This window comes from Armigeres subalbatus, chromosome 2, assembly GCF_024139115.2.
Source record: "Armigeres subalbatus isolate Guangzhou_Male chromosome 2, GZ_Asu_2, whole genome shotgun sequence".
NCBI lineage: Eukaryota > Metazoa > Arthropoda > Insecta > Diptera > Culicidae > Armigeres > Armigeres subalbatus.
Genome location: NC_085140.1, coordinates 209,700,946 through 209,724,235, shown reverse-complemented (window position 1 = coordinate 209,724,235; position 23,290 = coordinate 209,700,946). Strand labels below are relative to the sequence as shown.

Genomic DNA, 23,290 nt, shown 5'->3' with positions numbered 1-23,290 from the left:
TTTTGGAAGACAATGTATTTGTTGATATGATGACAAATCCTGAATATGACGTCTGTTTTTCATTTTTGCGAAAGATCCGCAGGTCGCGTTCCACTTGGTCGATCCACCGTGACCGCTGCACGCCTCTTCTTCTTGTACCGGTCGGATTATTATCGAAGCATCATCTCAATCGGGTTATCGTCTGACATTCTGGCTACATGCCCGGCCCATCGTAACCGCCAAAATTGTACCATGTGGTAGTTCTCCTAACAGTTACAACTCGTGGTTCATTGACCTCCACCACCACCTCCATTGTCTTCCATCTGCACCCCACCATAGATGGTCCGCAACACCTTCCATTCGGAAACTCCAAGGGCGCGTTGGTCCTTCGCCAGCAACATCCAACTTTCGTGGCCATAGAGGCAGACCAGTCTAATGAGCGTTTTGTAGATGGTCAAGTTCGTGCTGTGGCGAACTCTATTCGACAGGAGAGTCCACCCAGCAAACCAGCAATCGTATATGAATGTACAAAATAAGTTACATAAATTCACAGATCAAATCGTAATCATATATAGATTTATCAGAAGTTGTGAAAAATTGTAGAAAGGTTACATATAATGCAACCATACAATCTTATTGCAATCTTTATCATTAGTTGTAAATATGCTAAGTTAAACTCACAATGAAATCATATATCGTGCATAATTGAACAATTGTATATATGCGCATATGAAATTGCATTGTCATTAAGATTTGATTGCATAGTCTTTTGGAATAATGATTGCAAATATACAAACATCAACTCTGGTGTTCTTTGAGTCTTCCATAAAACATTTTTATTAGAAAATGCTATCGTTTCCCATTGAAAACAAATTGAAAACGAAAAAGCTGTACCCATATAGGCGTTTTATACAAAGTTATTCCTTTGTAAAAGGAAATCTTTGCGCACCCATGGGTAATGCCACCATTTGTAGACTATCATCACAATTTAATAGAACAACTTTTTTAGAATGCCTTTTATGGAACAGACAGGCGATGAATATCCGACAAATTTGTTAAATTAATCAACATGCATTTCAACGATAAATTTCCAGTACTTATATCCTTTGTATACATACACGCACTCTAAAATATAGAATTTGATATTAAACAGCACTTGTAGTCACTTAATTGGAAATTTTCTTACATAACAACTGCTAAGATGAAATTCAACTACTGGAGAGTGCACTATTAGTCGGCTTCAACAAAAGTTTTTTTTAATTAGCTTTATTATAGCAGCGATGTTTATAATCTATAAAATAATCTGTGATATCGTGTTTATGTAAATGAGCTTTCGAGAAAATTTAAATATATCAGCAATATTGCACATCTCCTTTTAGAGATCATATACACGTCAACATGAAATTGTATATGTGCTCAATTAAATCGCATATGCTGCTTTAAGAAATCATTGTTGAGGATGTTGTACAAGATGCAATACAATGTCTTTTCCAAATTGTATTTGAAGATGCAATAGTATCATTAGGTATAAATAATCGCTTAACAATCGTGTACATATGGAGGAACGGATAGCATCTAGACTATGAACTGGAAGGTCAATGGATCGAAACTGGAAGCTAGAGGTTAAATTTATAACGTAAATATATGCATCAACTGATAAGCGACTAACAGCATTTTAACATGAAGATAGAATCCAGTTCCGACCTAATAAATATTTTTGCTGTAAATACAATGACACGTTAGTTTATATTAATATAATTGATATATTTTGATGCATGCATATTTGAAACAGTTCTTGCTTCTTCTAGATTTGAAAGTTGTAACAGGCCAGATATGTAACTTCATACCTGAACATGTGCGATCTCTGATAAAAACAAGCATGATTGTTCAAAGATTCAATTAAAATCGGGATACGTCGTATATCTCGTTATGCAATAATATTGATTTGTACGTATATGGCCTCCACTTTTGTTCACATAGAGGGAATCTATGCATTTTATACAATCAAGATACATCGTATATGAGTGCATTAAACAGAACTGAAAGTTAATTATGTGAACCAATTTGTTGGCTGGGCAAAAGCATCTCCATGAAAAACCTTGAACTTTGATGCTCATTTTGATATGGTTTCGAACATTTTGCAAATTGGCCACTTCCCCAGGACACCTGGAACCTACTAAAGAGTGGTCATGACAGCTGCTGGTTCTAAAATGCATTTAAAGGTATCACCTCAAAAAATCTTGAAGTTTGGTACCCATATTGATAGGGTTCTGAACGTTTTTCAAATTGGCCACTTCCCCCGGGGCACCTGGAACCTACTACAGAGTGGTCAGGGCAACTGATCGTCCTGCATATGCTGCCTGAAGCATCTCCATGAAAAATCTTGAAGTTTGATACCAATATTGATATGGTACCGGATAATATATACGTGATTGGAAGGAGACACATAATTGACCATAGTATCCGGAACCAGGTTTACTGAAATGGCCATATCTCGGATGTTTTTCAACGGATCTTAGCGCAACAGCCCGCATTCAATTTTAAATAAGATCTAGTTTCTAGGAAAATAATGTTCATCGATGTAACTTCAAACCACACAAAAATACGAGCGGCAGAAAAAATGTGTTTTTGACATGGCCTCCGAAAATCCGGAACATCTCCGGTGTCCGGTGGCCAGTATTCGTGACCGCTCATGTTCCTAAATCTTGACTAAATTTGCCGTCGAATGCTTCCGGTTTTGTCCAATTTCATCAATTTTTCAAAAAGTTATAAGGATTTGAATTTGGGCCAAATTTTGCCTATCTCAATCATTTTGCCTAACCCCTGTATGTCCCACTTGCCCCATGTATGTTAAAACTCAAGGGCAAATGAAAATGACAGATTTCGGCCTTATTTAAAATTTTTAAATCGTTTTCGATGTCACACAATTATCTAATTGTTCAAAATATTCACTCTTCATATCAATGATAAATTTAGAATCGACTATTCAGTTGGAAATCCATTGAATTAAAATAAAAGTATTCGATTTTCCCGGTAGTTTAAAGTCATGATGAAGCAATAGAACTAGTGTTGTGCCTCAAATGGTTTTGATTCTAAATATTTTTGTGTCGGGTGAATGTATTTATAGTTCTGCTTCATCTCCCTAGAACATTGTTACCATTAAAAACTTTCATCGATTTATCTGCAGTCATAGTCTCACATACTCCGTATTTTCACTTGCCCGGGTACCTTATATAAAACAAAGGTGGCAGTTGTACGAGCGCGCATCACTCAAGAACAGACAGCCCAATTTTTGCTAATTTAAATTCGTTTTCTTCTTCTCAGTGTTGGTAAAATAATTCATAACTCTCAATCATTGAGCGCTCCCACGCGATCTAACTCGCGAATTTAAAAGAATACATCACGCCTGAGTTGCATTGCTATGCTGCAATTAGTGACGTTTGTGCCAAAATACCCATTCGCAATTTTTCGTTTGGAAAACTTGCCAGATTACGGCAGAATGTCTCCAACCCCAACAATTCACCATTTAAATTCGTACAGCATGTGACAAGCACAATTACTATTATACTCAGGGAAAACGTGAACATCGTCTGGAAATTTTCCTTTACTTTACCGGATTTCGGGATTACGAACCCAGCCACCTACAGCAAGATCAGCTTTAGTCAGCTTCAACTGATCTATGAAAGGTTCTCATTGTTGCCACGTTCACGTATTCATTATTTTTAATGAAGATAGAAACTACAAGACCATGATGCTATCCATTCTAGGAAAAATGGTAATGGCGTGATAATAGCCCGGCATCCGGAAAGCGGAAATAATGCTAATGTTTATTTATCCTTGTATGCTTCAAGGGCGGATATTTTCAGTACCATAGACATAATTCCGAGATCGTTTTCTTACTTTCTTTATTTCTGCACTGGCGTTACATCCCTCAACTGAAACATTAACCGTCTCACAGTGTTAAGGAAGCTCTTCTGTTTTTGCTCTAGACAGCATTATGATTCGAACCCATCCATGTTCGACATGATCTGTTTTGTAGTCGCGCATCGTTTCGATGAGCTGTGGAAGCCCCGATTATAGATATTGGTCAGTCCGAGAGGTTTTTTCTTGTAGATGATTGCGTTACCGTATGGCAATCAAGAACAAAAATATAACTTTTTATTTCTTTTATGGACAGGGAAATTGCCGTTTTCATATTGATCGTAACATACCCGCCATGAATCAGAATATTTGATAACCGATTATGGCCAACTATTAACCAGCATATCTAACTGGGAAGCCACCCTGCTCATAGTTTCATTTATTATTGAAGGAATAGTGTAGATATTCCTTCCCATTCATCGGGTATTCGAGTTTCCACTTAGAGCCATTTCTGCGAGATATAAAAACCAGACGAGCGCCAAACACGCGGTTTGACCGACAGTCAATACGACCAGGGAAATCGATTTCAAATTTTTATTTTCTCCGGCGGGTGCTCATTTTTCATACTTGATTGGGACTGGAGGAGGCCCATTTGCATCCACAGATTTTATGACGCTACCCCAAAATGGCACTTACCCGAAAACCATTATTCCTGATGGCCGACGGCTATGCCACCCGATAATAAAATAAAGAGAAAGGAGATGCATATTAGTGTAAAAATCGGTTTCGGAATGTGCATATGTGGGCATACAAACGAATAAAATAGGGGACGATTGAATAACGGGAAAGTAACAAGTGAATGGGAGTGAAAACAGGAATACAAATAAATCAAGGAAGTGCAAAATGAGAAATATCAAGAGTAGAATAGGGAAATTATTTAAAAAAAACTTATTACAAAAAATAGAAATGAAAGTAAATTTTTATTTCCTCTTCATTTTTAAACCAGCTTCAAGTGAATTTCTTTTCGGAAGTGTGGTGTTCAATATTGGAAATGCTTGCTGACTGGCTGGTTGGTTGGCTGACTATTTGATGTTCGTGTAAGTGCATGAGCCGCAGATGGTATTCGAAATCCGTTCGTCGTTGTGAAGAAGAGTATAGGGGAAGAGGTTTCACGATGCTCCTAGGGGTAAACCACTTTTCATAAATTCCATATAGGGGGAATGACGGCTTTGGCAGGTTTTGTTATATTATTGGCATATCAAAGAATATTGTGGCCAAATTTCATTAAATTTGGTCGACAAAAACCCCCTGCCAATAATAGAACAAAACCTGCCAAAGCCGTCTTTCCCCCTACTAATCGTATTTATGGATTAGAAATTGACTATTGATTTAAACAGCGATTGCATTCTGTGCACCAAAAGTAGCAAAAAGTTAACTCAGAACTGAATTGTCTAATACTTATACGCCTAACAAATATGTGTATCGATGAAGAGTATTATTTACTTGGCATTGATTGATGAAATATTATTCCTGGCTGTAAGTATGCTCAAAGCAGATAATCCATTGCATGATTATGCTCAGCATGAGCGTTTAGCCTACCCCTCCTCTGTAAAAAGAAACATGTGGTCCCTCTCTGGATCGTATTTCAATGAATTCAATTTGCATTTCCATTCATGAGCTCCCATTCAACTCCACATTTTGTGTTTCCGATAACTAAAAACACGGTTCATAGCCGTCAACTGGAGGGGACACCTCGAATCATCCGATAATTATCGTTCTCCCTCAAACGCTTTCATGCAAAAAAAAAAAAAAGATTTCGCTTTTCATCCCAAGAAATTCGAACAGATTGGCACCATTTCCATTGTTGAATGGCTGCGAGTCATTGGAAGAGAAGCAAGCAAATATATACGGCGTCTATGGAGGCAACAAATGAACACTTCACGCTATCGATGCTTTGGTAATACGACAAGCGATTTGTTCGGAAAATGGAACAAAACATAAAATGCAATGAATATCGTTACATTGGGTATGCGATATTGGCAGAGGGAAATTGTTTTCGGATATCGCACAACATTGCTAGGTATCATTTTGTTAGAAATTTGGTAGAATAAAGGAAATTCATTGCTAGACATTTAGTGGAGTAACAGTAAATCATCTGGTCAGTTCTGGCTACGAAATGGCAAGACGACATTTGGGAAGCAGCATCCAACAAATCTCTGGTAATAGCTCACAAGTTTCAATTTCACGCTTCCACGGGTCTGCCGATGAGAATCGACCGCCTCTTAAGCACCTAGAGGTTGCGTACTTAGCTGTTAGTGTAGCCCTCCCAGGTAACATTTTTGTTTTATAATGGTTTTAAGACACTCTTGTAGAGTAAATAATCCAACAAAACAAAATCCAAATCCAAACAAAATCCAATCCAAATCTAATACAAATCCAGTACAAATCATAACCAAATCCAATTCAACTTCAACCAAATCCATTCCGTTCCAAATCCAATATAAAACCAATCGAATTCAATCAAAATGCGAATCTAATCCAAATCAAATTCAATTCCAATCAAAATCCAATCCATTCAATTTAAATCCAATCCAATTCCAATCAAAATCCAATCCAATCTAAATCCAATCTAAATCAAATTCAAAATCGATACAAATCTAATCCAAATCAAATTAAAATTCAATCCAAATCCGATACAAATTCAAACAAAATCCAATCCAAATCATATCCAATCCAAATCTAACACAAATCCAGTACAAATCAAATCCAAATACAATTCAACTTCAACCAAATCCAAATTCAATCCGTTGCAAATCCAATATAAATCCAATCGAATTCAATCAAAATGCAAATCTAATCCAAAACAAAAACAAAATCTATTTCAAATTCAATCAAAATCCAATTCAAAACAAATCCAACTCAAAACCAATCCTAATCCAATCCAAATTTAATCCAAAACCAATCCCAATTCTCGATTTCCAACTTCCATTCTTCCATGAGTTCATGGAAAAATATCTCATTGAGTACTGATAGAAACGTCGATATCGCTTATGAGTAATGAGTACCGTAAACATGGTGCATGGAAGGTTGTTGTCTACTCTTTTTACTGCTGCTGCCAGTTGGAAGCCAATTATTTAACAGTCGGTACCTCATTATTCCGTGTTCCTTTAAACCCTATTTTCAAAAATAATAGTTGTATGCAATATTCATATCAATTCCAAATCCAAATTTAATCCAATGTTAGGTCTTTTGTTCATTACGACATTTTTCTAACTTTTTTCATCTTTTGTTTTACATCCATTTGCTCACCGATCACGTATTTTACCCTTTACCTAATGTTAGTTTTTCCAATTGTATTTTACTTTTTTTCACATTTTGTTTTCATCAGGACATCTCTCCTTTGCACCTTTTGTTTTCATTCGGACCTCCCTATCAAATCTACCGGGAACACTAAAAAATATTTTTCTATAGGAGATCGTCAGTTGCATTCTAGCAAAAATTCCGCTTGAGGCTCTTCCTAAATATTTTAACAACAGCCGCTACACCTGATGGTATAATTGCAATATTTCCATTATCAGACGACAGGAGGTGTTGCTGTGTGTTTGTATCAATGTAATATTGCATATACACTAGTGACATCTGCTGGTCGATATCGTAAGCTTTCAATGTTCCTTCCACACACACGAGGTGGAGAACAGTCTTGAAAAAATTGAAAGTATACAGCTAGAATTTAGTATGGAGGTACATTGAAATCTCTTTTATTGTTTAGAACTGTAAAACAAGTCGTGGGAACAAAAAATCTAAAAATTATTTGTTGCTTTTTGACCTAGGTTTCATATAGATGCGATGCGTAGTCAGTGACGGGAAATGTCATTTTGATGTCATGAGACTAATTTGCTAATAACTTTATTCACAAGTCATTTACAATTATGTTTTACATATAAACATGTATACCTTAAAGGACCCGAAGACTTTTTCTAACAGGTAATTTATCGAAACGTGATATTGGCGTAGTTAATGAGAACGGATGATTTGTCCATTCAAGGAAATTCATTTTACTTTAAATGTTGTGGCGCCATCTCGTTCAAACAGCACCTTTGTCTTTGCCTTATTATTTTTATTTTTTTTATGGCGCCTTTTTTGGTATTTTTTTATTTTTTGCCTTTCTCGTTCAACAAAGTTGTACCGAAAGGCTATAGGACTACTCCAAAAAACAATCAAAAACTTTGATAGAAGGCCCACAGACCCATAGTGTTATATACCGATCGACTCAGTTCGTGTGATTTTGCAGCACGCTTAAACGCCGGGCACTTCGAACCCCCCATGGGGTGCTTGCTGTTCACAGCTTTGCTGGAACAAATCAAACAAGGGAGGGTTCGTGCAGCATTGTGCCTTATGTCCCTTCAATCCGCAGCGTCGGCAGAAATTGCTTCTGTCAGGGCCTTTGCAGTCACTTGAAGCAAACTTCGGGTTGCTCGTATATGCCCACAGAGCACACCGACCATCCCACCTTGATGCTCCCTAACTTGACTACCTTGGAGGCGTCCGCTGCAGATAGCCGAATCAATGCTACCTGCGTCCCTGCCGGACCTTTCCGTAGCCGAACGGCTGCGGTGGGCGTCGCCACTTCACACTGTCGCCGCAGTGCCACTCTTCGACTTCGGTGATCTCGTCCAGGTCTTTAACTCTTAGATTCACCTCCGTCGTGAGTGCCCTCACCTTGACCGTCTCGCCTAGGACTTCCTCCGCCAACTTTTTGTAGGCGGCGCCCTTTTGCGAGACGCCCCGCTTCAGCTCGAGGATCATCTCGCCCATCCGGGTACGTCTTATTCGACGTACGTCGGCGCCGAGTTCACCGAGCTTGACGTCACTCCTCATCGTCTTCAAGACGTCCGAGTACTTAGCCTCGTCAGCCGTGATGACTAGGGCATCGCCCCTGGAGCGATTGGCGCCTACCCTAGACTTCTTGCTACCCTCATTCGCCTGGGCCTTCTTTTCGGCCCTTGACGTCTTTGGTTTCCTCTTGTTCTTGACCAGGGTCCAGGAGGCGTCAACCCCCTCTATTTCCCTGGTCTGGTGCGGCTGAGAGCTCTGCCGTAACCCCTTACCACCGTCTTTCCTGGGTGGACGGACCTTTCCAGGTCCTTCCTCCCCCGGTTTTGGAGGTACTTGGCCGGGGTTCAGCTTCCCAGCCCCACTACCCTTGTTCGGGGTAGTAACCCTCCGCGTTTTGGGTAGACTCAGTCTGGGTAGACCTCGACTCCACGGATTTCACGGGTTTACACTTGGCCATCCCGACCGCCCTCTCCAGTTTGGCGTCCAACATCGACTTTCGAAATTTCAGCAAGCTCCTCTTGAGGTCCTTACTGATATTGTGCTTCGATGACGCAAAGTCGATGATGGCGTCCAGCTATTCCGTCGCCACCTCGAAGGCCGAAAACCCATCGCGTTTGCGGTTCATCGCCTTCACAAGCCATGGGCCATCTATAACCTCTACCGGCGTAGCCTAGGAGATGGTTAAGTGACCCACGCTGGCGCTGCGCACCGAGCTGCCGACTATTGCCTCTGGCCGCCTAGGCGGAGACCTGAACAACCCACCTCTTGCGAAGGGGTTGTCGCCTACACTACTACCACATATTGAAGAATTGACTTGGTTTTCCATTTTGGTCCCACGACTTGCTCGGGAAAAGAGGTCCACCACGCCAGTGCCCAGAATGACGCGGTAAGAGACATTTACTGTGGAGGGTGCCCAGGTACTCCACAGGCTCCGTTAAAGGCCTAGCACATTATTTCACCCCCCTGGTCATGCATCCCCTCGGAACGGGTCGCTTAACGCCTTGGGATCAGGGGTTAGGGACGATGGTCCCTTTGGTCGCACCCACTCACTCTAGCTGATGTCAGAAGGACAATAGTGCCCAGGCTGCACTACCAGCTAAGTACAAAACCCTTAGCTGGCGGTCGATTGTCATCGGAAGACCCGTGGAAGCGTGAGATTGGAACTTGTGAGGACCAGAGATGTGTAGGTCGCTCCTTCCCAGATGTCAACTCACCATTTCGCGGCCCAGTTTGATGTCAGGTAATATAATTTAGAAATCAACAGCAAAATGAGATCAAAATATGTAATCAGTCATGATGATTCATATTTGAAAACAAATAATGAATTCAATTTGATATCTATATCAAAATATGTTTTCTATATGCTCTCTTTATGTTTTCAGACTTTGCTCGGGTACCGCTCCTTGAATTCATACCATAGGCCCAAATCAATATCATTCGAAAACAAAGAATTGGTGCGCAAACTGTTTTATTTCCCATTTTTGTGATTTTTTTCAGCAGTGAGCATGTCGGATAACAACAAAACACGACACAAATTGAGTCTAAATTGCCTGTTTTGTGAATTATATCGATATAGGAGCATGCTATTAATAATGGAACAGATACCCTATACAGAGATGATAAGTGAGAGACTTTTTCATTCTCTTTTGGATTAAATCTCTGCCCATGCGTTCAGGAATAATATTGAATTGTTCGTTTTCCAAAGAATACTCCACCCCATACCATCTCCGTCTTATTCCAATAACTCTCCAATAACTTCAATAACTTCCAATAACTCCCCAATCTCCTTTAAAATCGTTTTCTCAAGATGAAGAATACTCGTTGTAAATTTGGTTGAAAACTGTCAGGGAGATGATCGATTACTGAACAATACTCCCCTCCCCCACACACACCCTCTTCCTTTTCCAAAGATCAACTTAACCCCATATCGTCGTCATCTTGAAATAAAGAATGTGTGTTCCAAATTAGATTAAAATCAGTCTATTGTTACTAAAATTTTCAAAACTACCCAAGTATAACGTCTACAATTGAGAACCAGAATAATCAAACCACAAATATTAGTCTGAAGCGACATTTTGAACCTTTAATTTGTTTCCAAAAGATTGAAAAATCGTTCCAAAATAAAGAGCTTCTGAGATCGATTTGCAGTTGGGATAACTCTGCTCATGCTTGCTTATGCACTATGTGTCTCTTTTTAATGAACTACAAAGGTTAAATGAAAAAATATCAATTTCAAAATGCAACTGACCATTTCCTCTTAGTTTATTTTATAATGGTCCATATGTTGTGAAGCAAAGAAATAGTTAACGCTTTGTTTGCGAATGCTTGCTGCAATTCAACACGTCCATTATTCAATGCCAACAATCACAACGCCAGTTCGAAGCATACCTGAATACTTTTGAAACCGCCAGGTGCTCATAAATGTAAATTGAATCTCAATGAACTCAAAACATTATGGCTTCACACTAAAAATATGTTGTTCCATTACGTGTTAATTGCCATGCATAAAATACCTACTTGATATTCATACCCTGTTTACTATTCTCCATTACTTACAGATTTCCCACCGCAGAATGCCAACAAGTGCCCGTTTGCTCACGTTCCAAAACAATCACATGCGCTCCGGAAGTCCCAGCCCCATCAAACTGAGCTCCACTTCATCGGAAATCAATCAGCAGACACGAAAATTCATTAATCATCCCCGGAAAAGCTCAGTTAATGCGGCGCTGGATTATCATAGCTCGTCTCTACCGGCCACCGCAAACAACTAAAGGGGAAGTAAACTCCAGAGACTCCACGCAGTTCGGCATTGTTAAGAAGCATTTTCCCCCGTTCAACGACACGCCATCGATCCAGGCAAGATGAGTTAAGCCCCCTTGAAGTCGCTTGCCGGCCCGGCTCGGCCCTAGTCCAGTACAATATCAAATAGTGTGCCATCAAATAGATAGTGGGTATTTGCTGAAATGAGTAGCTTACCGGCATTCAAGCGAAGCAACAGCAGCGGCGGGAACAAGAAGTGGTGCCGCGTCCAGAGTGAAATGATAAAGCAAACTGCAGAGTTAACGATAAATTGCCGGAACGAAAGCGTTTGCCGATAGAGCGAGCGTCATATACAGTGAAAGCGAGAGACAGGGAAAGACGGACTGTGTGTGTGGCTTTCACGAATAGTCGGCAGCGTCTGGCTGTGGCATTTGATTGTGGTTTTCCTTCCGGATAACCGGAGCAAATCAGCCGAGGCTAACGGCAACGCACCCACAGATTGAAAGTGGGTTCCGCCTGTTGAGAATTACTGGATAGAAGGGAAACAGGTAGGACAGGTTTTTGTATTTGCCGAGGAAAACATGTTATGCCATTATCACCTGCTCGTATGTTTGTCCTGCTTTGTGGCTAATTGTTGGAGTTCAACCTCGGAGTACCTAATCATTCGACATGGCCGGTCACGGGTACGTCACTCAAGCGAAAAGGATCACATCCGTTGGGGACTGCAGGTGTTTGATAACTTCACACTGCTGGACTACGATACGGTCGACGATTCGAATGAAACGAGTGGCAATGGAAACGCCCTCAGTGATTTGAGAAGCCCCACCAGGAGAATAGGAAAGGGAAGGGCAGGGATGGATCAATTTTCGGATAATAGCAATAATTCCGATACGTTAACGATTCAGTTCAGTGAATCGGAAGAATTGGAGCGAATGATTGACATCAGCGATTTTGATAGTATATCAATTGAATCTGGAAATGGGCGAAAGCAGGCGTCCTTCAACAGCTGGAGAAATAATCGCACTTTTAACCTTCCCTTTTCTGGGGATTCGATCCAAAGGTTCACTCCCATGCCACCTACAGAACATGCTCCAGTCCCAAAAGGTGTCCAACAGAAGAAAAAGCTTATCAAAAAAGAGATAATGGAGAACATTCGAAAAACAGTCGATAAAGGATTGGAATATCTTAAATCTCATAAGAATTTAGACGAGGTAAAAATAGAGCTGAAGCCTTTCCGAGCACGTTCCAAGGGTACTGAAAATGGCAATGAAAGGTTGGCACATTCTTCCGATTCTGACACGTTATTGCGAAAAGTTATTCCCAGTCACGAGCGGTCGCCATCGAGGGAACGGAAGAAAAACGAGCTGAAGCACGCGGATGGCAATCGGAAAGATTACACACAAGTGTCGTCACCTTTTTCAATCCTGCTCACTAGTGCGATTGCTAACGACGATGCTCGCCAAAGTGCCGGAAGCGAATTACAACACTCTTTCACTTACCTGGAGGAAAAATATTGGAAAAATGTCAAAATAAATAACGACGGCAACTTATTTCAACTGTCGACCGTAGCTTCGGAACGGAAGCAGATTTCCACCGAAATTACTGCTTCGCCGGATAATAACGACTATCTGAACGACTCACCGCCCCAGGTCACTGGTGGACTCCAACATCATTCACTCGGTCCGTCGGTCACTGCTAATGAAGCTACCAGTTGGATGGAAGGTAGCGAGAAAAAATCGGGACCAATTAATGGTAAAACGAACCGTCATAACAATGCGGAGGAGAAATTTAATTACGAACTACGAAAACAATCGTTAGACTCGCGCTCCACGGAACCCTTCCAAAACGATGGTTCCGTTCCCGATGTGGAAGGTGGTGACGAGGTTATAAATATCCTTAACGACACGCCGACAATGAATTTCGAGTCAAACGAAGCGGATGCACAATCCACAATCATATTCAACGGCGAACCGGACTCCGATTCGGACGGTCCACTAACATGGGTCTCGGATGCTGCGGACTCGAACGATGGCGATGGTGATGATGATGGAAATGGCGATGATGATGCCGATATCGGTGACATTTTCCGCATGGAGGACATAGACCTGAGCGAGCTGGACGAGACCAGTCGGAACAATAGGCGCAATTTGATGAAGGGCCGCGATCTGGTGACCAAGTTTCTGCAAATCGTCGAGAGTCAACATCTGCTGGGATCCAACTGTACGGCTGGGACAGCGCTCAATCTCGGCGAAGGCGTCGTCGACAGATACGCTCAGGACAGATTTCGCGTGGAGGCGGAAATTGCCGTGAACAGAGCCAATATGTTGACGAGGTGAGTAGGAAAATAGATGGAATCGGATGTGATTAACCACTTTCATTCAAATGACATAGGGGGCAAGTTTATTATTCATCAGTTTGTGAAGCCGGCGACATCCGATCTGCATTGGAATAAACATGGGGGGCATGGGAGAGATGCTGCCCCTGCGCAGATCCGCTGGTGCCTTCCTCCAGAAAAGTTGGAAATATCATTCCAGTCAAGTTTAATTTAGACCTATGACCAATTTCAATAGGCGCTCAGGTCTATTTACCTCATTCATACTCATAATTATCTTACATTGCCATTTTCTTGCGTAACGTTTAATGATCATTTATACCAAGTTCAGAAAAAAGAATGTTGGACAAATATATACACTCCTGTTCTATCAGACCATCAGCTTAATTGATTAGCCACCAGCACCCTCGGTGTAGTATATTAGACGCGCATTACCGTACAATTTATGATGAAATGCACAATATGTAAACAGTCATTAAATGTGTAGCTCTTGCATTTGTTATGTGTTCGGCAACACTGTTCATGATGATGATTGCTGTTGAGATGGTGACAGCTCAGTCTTATTTAGTCGCAGCCGCGGGCGGACGCGATCTCACAACTGACGACGAGGATGGGATCGTAAAAGGTAAATATTGCAGATTTTCTTCGAAAAAAGTACCAGTGGATACTGGTTAGCCGTTGTATTACGAAAGTAATGGTTTCGTTTGAAAAATGTTGGAATCAGTGGAACCTTTTCCTTGGTTGGATTTTGTGGAGTGAAAATGATAGTTTCACTGCCGACCGGCAGAAAGAAAGACTGCCGACTGGATAAGAAAAAAGACGCGAGAATTTGCGAGAATTCTCCGTGGGGCGAACTTTGCAAGAATCAGAGCGATTCTCTTGGAGTAGGCGGGAATCTGAAGGATTCCCCTAGTATTAGATGCGAGAATTTTAAGAATTCTCCAGGGGGCAAAGTTCGAGAGAATGTTTGACATTCTCGTGGAGAAGCGGAAATATTCAGTATTTCCCAGATGAAGCAAATCTGGCAGAATCTGTGGATTCCGAAGGTATAGAGAAAATGTTTGGCATTTTCGCGGAGCAAGCGGAAGTTTATAGGATTTCCCGGACGATGAGTTGTCAGGCGGAATCTGTGAATTCTGCAGTAGTCATTGTGGTGCGGAGAGTTTCCCTGAAATGCGAGAGGGCGGAAGACTTCTGGTTTTCCGGATGAAGTTTCGTTGATTTGGATAGTTGTTGTTTTTCTCAGAAAGCGCGGAGTTAATGAAATTTACTGAAGCAGGAAAATGTAAAATTTTGATGAGAATGACATGCAAATGTTACATGGATTTCCTCTGAGCACTTGGAAGTTAGAGAAGTAATGCATGTTGATGACAGTGAGTGTCGGCCTCGGAGAGAAAAGAAATAAAATAATGAATGTATTATGATAAGTGGAGGATCAGTATTCATATGGAAAAGTCCATTATTGGCACTACAACGAAAATAAAGAGATCAGTATTTAAAAGATGCTCCTGTTGCATAACATAAGTCTTCTTGACATTTGGTTGCATTTAAGAGGAAAGATTAGTTGGAGGTTAAAAAAGAAGAGATGGCAGAGTGTGCAGAGGTGCACTCATGGGTGTTTATCGGTGTATTTCGCAGAGTTCTGTTCTAAGGTATTGCCGAGCATCGAATGGTAAGAAGCTAAATTTTGGAAATTTGAAGAAAATATGGTCATGAATTGACAGTGATGTATTCACTTACTGAAGACCAATTCTTAGTTTAGTGCATAGTAGACATTATTTGATTTGGTGGAGAGTGTTGTGTCGTGACTAGTTGCTTAAGAGCGATGGTAGCTTTGTCGTCGCAGTAAGATAAGTGGATTGGAGGTGCATGATTCAAGATGCACTTCGGAAGTAAAGTGATATTTAGATTAATCGGAAGTTTCTCGACTGAGTATAGTCTTTATTGAGACCCTCGGAACTTCGCTTGGATTACCAGTAAGATGTATGGCTACAACGTTGAATGTGTTGAAGGCGGCTGGATTCTATTACGACCCTATCTTGAGATTTGTGAGGTTGGAAATTATCAAACTCTTGACTATCATCATGTAGATATCTGAAAAGTGCTGGAGGCAACGATGTCCCGGTTTGAGATGTAAAGTCATTGAAGTGGAAAGAGGGAGATTGCGCTTCTTCTTTGGCTGAGGAATATGATACGCAGCTGCAATTTGCGAGTGGGCGGTGTTTGATTCTTGTTCCGGTGTAAAGGATAGATTCATCGGTGGGTAAAGGTAGAGTCCTGTAGGAGTAGGAAGAGTACTGACATGTGCCGCATTGGACAGGTCTCCTGATCGTTTGGAACACAATTTCGTATGGGAATGGACGATGAATATTGTTCTAATTCTGACAGTATCGACACTTTGTAATACACGCTCTTCAGGTAAAGTAATGCCCCATCGTGTAGGCTGCACGATGAGTGTATGTATTATAAAAGCAGGTGAATATCATTATTTTGCAATACCTTCATGCTTGGAAATTGTGGAAATACTTGATGAGGGCTGGGTTTCGATGGGAGTGGCTTCAGTTGTGCATTTCAACGAGACGGTTGATACATGGCGTTGGTAGGTGTGATAAGGCATGCTGATTTGTGCGTTTAGAGTTCTTTTCCGACTATGTGACTGGTCAGACTGGTTTTATCCTAATTGAAAATTCAGAAGATGTAGTGAAACAACACAGCCTTGCGAGCGAAGGCGTAGCGTTCCCAGTCCGGAGATGACGAGTTCGATTCGAAACATTCTCGATTCCTGGAAATAGTATACCCATTGTGCTCTCCACACAAGATAAATACTCATGCAATGGTGGGCATAGAAAAGCTTCCAATTAAGGAAGTGCAGATAGAATACTAAGTTCCAGTTGGAATATTGAGTCATTGAAGAAAAAGAAGAAGAAGTGTGTTATAAGATGGGTTGTGATGTAGCAACGAAGAGGTTAGACCTGACTATTTGTGATTTAGTGTGATCTTTGGATTCGGTAGTTTCACATGAGAGGTACATTTTTGTTGGTGGCTGTGAAGAAGACAGTTTCTGTCTGCAATTGCTTGAGCCCTGTAGAAGAAGGGTCGAATTCTTTATCCGAGGGCATTTGTCATAATATAGTAAAGTTTCTTTTAAAATACGTGGAACTGTATATAATGAGAGTCGATGCATAAAAATTCATAGTAGTTCGAACCGGTGTGTGGTCGTGGTGTGAGGGTTAATTTGTAGTAAGTTGGAGGTATGCCCGCTGGTGTTAGTATGATTATGGTTTGTTCGTCACATTTTACTGTTTTGCGCTAAAATTCACTAATTGCCACTCAGTTCTGGAGTTTCGAGTTGGAGTTGGAGTGTTTGTTGATTATGAGATTGAATGCCGGGCAGTTCCCGTTAGCAGGCCAGTATTTTATAAACACTTGTTCACCATGTTTGTTCGTGTATAAATCGGTCGACATGAGAGGAGCTAAGAAAGAAAGAGATTACATCGGTCGAGTACGACTTTTGAACGGCAAAGTTAGGGTTAAGGTACGGATTTACTTCATATGACCGGAGGTTTAGAGGGAGGTTTAGGCTTGATGTGTGCGCAATGTAGGTGGGAGACTGTTATTGAATCCATACCATTGACGATTTATTGTGTGATAGGTTGACGAAACGCACTATTCAAGGAGGATAGTTATGAAGTTGTGAAGAGGAGGTGTTTATACTTGCCCTTGAGTTCGCCCTGAGGCAAGCATATTTTCACGTTGTGCTATGTTTGTGTATAATTATTAGGTCATCAATAACTTGAAATGTGGGTACAAGTTTAAATGTTGAAGACGTTGCATGAAACGTTTGCTTCATCAGAAGTCCTTTCCTTTATATCGAATCAGACTACGTTGGATACTGTTTGGTCGAAAAGTGGTCTGCGTTGGATAGTGCTTTTGGGTTCATACCCTAGGCAAGATAATCACAAAAAGCCGCATATACTGATATGTTTTGAATGCTATTTACGGTTTTTGTAGAAGTACATGGAAACATGCCAGGTATACTAGTACTTATAGAAATAGTTAACAATATCTGGATTAACAATATTATGACCATTATTGATTGGATTGTGGTGAGCGGTGAACATTATTGATTAAACTATGATGATTTGTATCACAAGCAGGCTTATGTAGCGAAAGTTGATTAATTTCAGAAAAAGATTTGAAAGATCCATTCGAAAGTTTCATCTACAGGAATAGTGCAGGAATCAGCATCTGGGCGCTTCATGAGACATTCAGATGATGGGGTAATTTTCAAAAATAGATGCTAATTGTGAAGAATCAATGGACATGGTCGCCAATTTCGAAAGAAGAGGAAGGAAGGGCATGCAGCAATAGGATTATACTGTAAAAGGTGGATATATAGTGCCAGTCATTCATGGCATAAGGGTTGGTAAAAATAAGTCGTGACTAAGACAGTTCTTGTATCGAAATTCAGTTGGTGATTTGAAGTGAAGCGAAGTTAAAGATGGAATCTATTATCAAGACACTGAAATTAATTTTGAAATCTTTGTGGGATTGCAGTAATGATTAGAACGCGTGCATTGTAGTTTATTCAAGTCTGTTTGGACTATAATAATGTATCATATGGTAACAAGTTCAATCAAATGGTGGTGAATTTATACTAGAGACATTTACCAGATGACAACAGTAGATACAATGACCATTTACTTAAATTTAGCCTGAAGTTCGTCTGGCATAACTTGCGATGACGTTAAGTAATTCAATATGTATAACCCAAACATGTTGGCCATTTTTATATCAAAAGGGGGATTGTAGTATATTAGACGCGCATTACCGTACAATTTATGATGAAATGCACAATATAAAAGATATTTTAGTTACTAGATAAAGATTGTCGCTACTGTTCCCTTTGTTCTGCTGTCCGAAACATGTGTGGTACATACCTGTCAAATCGTATGGATTTTCCATCTTTGACATTTAGCTCCCCTATCCTCGCCAGCAAAAGATGTTCCGGACAGCGACGACAGCGACAATCTTTATCTAGTAACTAAAATATCTTTTCACAATATGTAAACAGTCATTAAATGTGTAGCTCTTGCATTTGTTATGTGTTCGGCAACACTGTTCATGATGATGATTGCTGTTGAGATGGTGACAGCTCAGTCTTATTTAGTCGCAGCCGCGGGCGGACGCGATCTCACACTCGGTGTACACTTCTAGCCTAGCCTTCACAATCAGATCAGCAATCCAAAAAGCCAAACACGATCCACATAAGACTCGTAGGAATCAGAGCTTTTACTATCTAGAAAAATCTGTTCTTAACACACAGGAAATCAATTATTAGACAAAGCACCTAACGTTTATTCTTTATTGCTTCCTCCATGGTTGAACAAAGTCAATATAGCTAAAGTGCCCTGCCCTGCTCGTATAATATATTGAGCGCATTGATTAACAGAAGGCCCACGTTAGGTTTGATCAATAAAACCTCTTTACCAATTAGCGACAGCTCCAGAAAGTAATTTATTTTCACTTGATGTATGTCTTCGAGTAACAAGAGTGGGTACAATGTGCAGTGCCTTCGATTCCAGCAATCGGTGTCCCTGTTTCGTTCCATCTTTCACCGGCATCCTTTCTATATTATGGATCGATGGGGGAAATTTCCTCACTGAAGGACCAACTTTCGGAGCGTCCCATTGCTTCATGTCAACGAGAGAGATAGTGGAAAAAGCTTACATTGATGTTATTCATGAAATTGAGATTGAGTGGGAACCATCGCTAATTGATAAACTGAAACACCCAGCAGATAATTGGCATCGCTGCTGAAAGCATGTTATATTCAAGTGAAGAAGATTCCTAATGACTATCTTTGACATGAAATGGGTTGGCTATTTATTTATTGCTGTGCACAGCGTTGGGAATGCTGTAACATAAGTAATAAATTATTCAGATTAATATGTTCTATTACCCACATCCTTCATGGAAATATAGTTTGACGACAATTTTTAGACATCCCCAATTTATTTTGAGATGAATGCGGTATGAATTTTACTTCATCTCTTGCACCAAACCATTAAACTTTAAGCTGCTGTGCTTCATCGTCGTCACATCGTTTCCTTAAAAGCTTCTTCGATTGTTATGGATTGATTTTCTGGGGATACTTACTTTGGTTTTCGGGCTTACCGTAACTCTCGGAAAATTGCGTTGAGAATAATTTTCCAACAAGAGACCGCAGCCGCCGTGGTGCTTGAAAAGTTAGTGTAGGACGTAGCACAACGAAGCGCCTTCCGGCCGGTCGATTTCGTGCGAAATTCCCAGAATGGCTTTCAAACTTTTCTGTTGATGAAATATTATGCGCCAAGTAAAGCCAGTGCAAAGACTACTAAAACAGTTTATCGGCAAGCTTCAAAGTTCGTTTTCCGGCTTCAGGCCTAATAAATCTTGAAAGAAGAGCATTTTTCTTGATTCATATAAATGTAACTTCGTCTACAAGTAGCCGCATCAATGTATTGTCCCTGTTGGCCACAAGATTTGTGGATGTGTTGTGGGCGATGAACACTGAACGAACAGTCTAATTTGTTTTATTTTTGAAACTCAGTGCTGAAGTTCTTGCGAAAAAAATATGTAGAGTAAAATTGGGAAACATGCACCTTTGGGCGTTTAAATGATAGATTATACCAATTTCTAAGAACGTTTGCTGCAGAATTGATAATCTTTGATCGGAAAAAAGGTGCTCTAGTATAAAATCTGATCTGATCTGACAGAAGAAACACGTGGAACACTTTCACAGCTAAAAATTAAGGGAAGCTCAACTTAATGTCAAATTTGTATTTCACACTGCGACCTAACGACGGAGATAAAGTCCTCCGCAACCGTAGCCTTATCCAACTGTTTACAATGGATTTATATGCTCAGAGCCCTTACAACCATAATCAGCACCGGATTATCTACAGTCCTGCTCTGCGTGTCGTTAGTTGATGCACTTTCTGCGCTTTCTGCCCCCAAGTCCACCCGACTTATCTGGCTGAGGATATTCTAGGGATTTTGTAGCAAGACACAGATAGAGATTTGGGACATGGTCATTTAAGGGATTCGCCACCGGGAAACTTTTTGTCGAAGTAGGATGGATCCGCCTCCGGGGACTGTCTGAGTACCTAACAGACAATTCAAGCTGGATAAGCTTGGGTTATTGCTGTTTTTGAAGAAAAAAGCCCGTCATTAGCCCACAATCACAAAACAGATAGACATCATAGAACAAACTGCAAATTTCAAAGTAGGCTCTTTGTGTATCAACAATCGACGAACGGCACTCCCGTATATCCAAGGGGAAAGAAAGAGACAGCAAAGCATGCGATGCTGCTCTGTCTAATGCCCGTTGTTCAGTAAAGCTTGACTTCCACCGCTAGGTTCGCTAGCGTTCCAAAATCATGGAGGGACCACATTCCAAGAGAAAGATGCCTATATGTTATGTGCCACAATGCTAGTTGGATAGACCGCAATCCAATTGGACATAAACAAAACCCTCCAAGACAACAGTTTTAGAAGAATTTTTTTTCGAACCCTCCCAAATTGAAAAAATGTTCAGAAACACGCCACTAGTAAGTCATATATACTAACTAAAAAAACGGAACGTCTGACTGGGATTTAATAATCATTTTTACTGTGCAAGTTTCAGTGACTCAATAAATACAAAGATCAATACCAGCGCTGGCAACGTCGATACAAACGGTTGAGAAGAAGGAAAGGACATTAGTAAGTGGTTTTTGTTTTTTTAGAGACCGTGCTTACCTATGTGTCACATTTGTTAATGAAGAAGTATAGTCGGGTCTGGATTCGAAATGTGCACTGGCATCACTGTATGACAGTAAACATTGCTGCTACCGTAAATAGTATTTTTTAACTAATATTTTTATTTTTTTTTATTTTATTTTTATTTTGGAGCAGGGAAAAGCCCCTGGGAGTGGAATTCATACTGAAGCACTTCTCCCAAAGGCATAAAACCTCCTCTTCTTTTCGTTTTTTTTGTACAATTTTGGTGCACTTCCAGTGAGAAATATTCTCTTTTAAGGAAGTGCAATAGTTCATTTACAATTCACATAATAATTACTAAGAACATATAAACTATACTACTAACAAATTTAGAGAATCAGAATTGTTCACTATACATATAAACATAATCAATGAAACATTAACATTAACAACTGATGATGAGATGGCGATATTTTGGCAATAGGCAAATAGACTAGTGAAACTGAGCTATTACAGATGGAGCTGAATAGATCACATGAGCCATGACGGGAGAGGCTGCTAAAACCATGTTGTGCTGGGAGGGAAACTACCATTTCTTGCTGACCGAGCGACTACAGATGTAGCTGGAGAGTCCACAGGAGCCATGATGGGATAGGCTGCCAGAGGCGTATTGTGCTGGAACCATTCAATATTTTGAAAACGGGAGCAGTATCTTTGGCTTCGGCCAGACGTATACCAATTTCTTTTAATTGGGAGGGAAACTGGCGTTTCTTGCTGACCGAGCGACTTCAGATGTAGCTGGAGAGTCCACAGGAGCCATGATGGGATAGGCTGCCAAAGGCGTATTGTGCTGGGAGGAAAACTGGCGTTTCTTGCTGACCGAGCGACTACAGATGTAGCTGAAGAGTCCACAGGAGCCATGATGGGATAGGCTGCCAAAGGCGTATTGTGCTGGAACCATTCAATATTTTGAAAACGGGAGCAGTATCTTTGGCTTCGGCCAGACGTATACCAATTTCTTTTACCTGGGAGGGAAACTGGCGTTTCTTGCTGACCTAGCAACTGGAGCTGGAGAGACCACAGTAGACATGACAGAAGAGGCTACCAAAAGCATGTTGTGCTAAGATGGAAACTGGCGTTTCTTGCTGACCGTGCGTCTGGGACAGAAACAGGTGTCTACCGCTGACACGAGCTGGGAGAGCCGAAGTTTGTTTTACAGCGAGTTGAGCTCGAATTTGATGTAGGTCGAGGTAAGTATGAGCTGCTAGTTGACGTAGCGTTGAGTTTGCGATCGTAGTAATGTTTTTACAGCTTGTTTGAATGTTTTAACATTACGCTCATGTTTCAATGTTATCGGCAGATCATTGAAAATTTTTTTGCTGTAATAGGATACACTTCTCTGTATTGGTGCGTAACGTGACGAGAACAGCAGCATTTCGAAGCGAATATCTATGGGAAGCATACTCCAAAACCTGATTATGATGTGCTTCCACGTTATGCATGTTATTGTGAATCTGCAGCAAACACTGGAGCTCTCTTAATGCAGAAACTGGTAGTATCGATGATGGACAATTTTTATACAGATCAACCGTTGGATACAACCTTGGTAGATTAAACACTGCTCTTAAACAATGGTTTTGGATTACTTGTAGAGGTTTCAATCTACACTTTGCTGCAGCTCCCCAAATCGCTACAAGGTATTGCAATTTTGATTGTACAAACGCGTGGTACATTGTTATCAACGTTTTGCGGGGTAGAAATTTGGAGACCTTCCACAAT

The 23,290-nt window shown here is 40.6% G+C and overlaps 1 protein-coding gene across 1 annotated transcript in view; it reads left to right on the top strand.

The window, feature by feature from the left end:
• LOC134211567 (uncharacterized) overlaps positions 1-23,290 on the top strand; it is a 722,476-nt gene that overhangs the window by 279,704 nt on the left and 419,482 nt on the right. The window contains exon 3 of the mRNA XM_062688552.1: positions 11,235-13,768. Coding sequence (XP_062544536.1) covers positions 12,018-13,768 — 1,751 coding nt within the window. The 5' untranslated portion in view covers positions 11,235-12,017. The remainder of the gene's footprint in view (positions 1-11,234; positions 13,769-23,290) is intronic.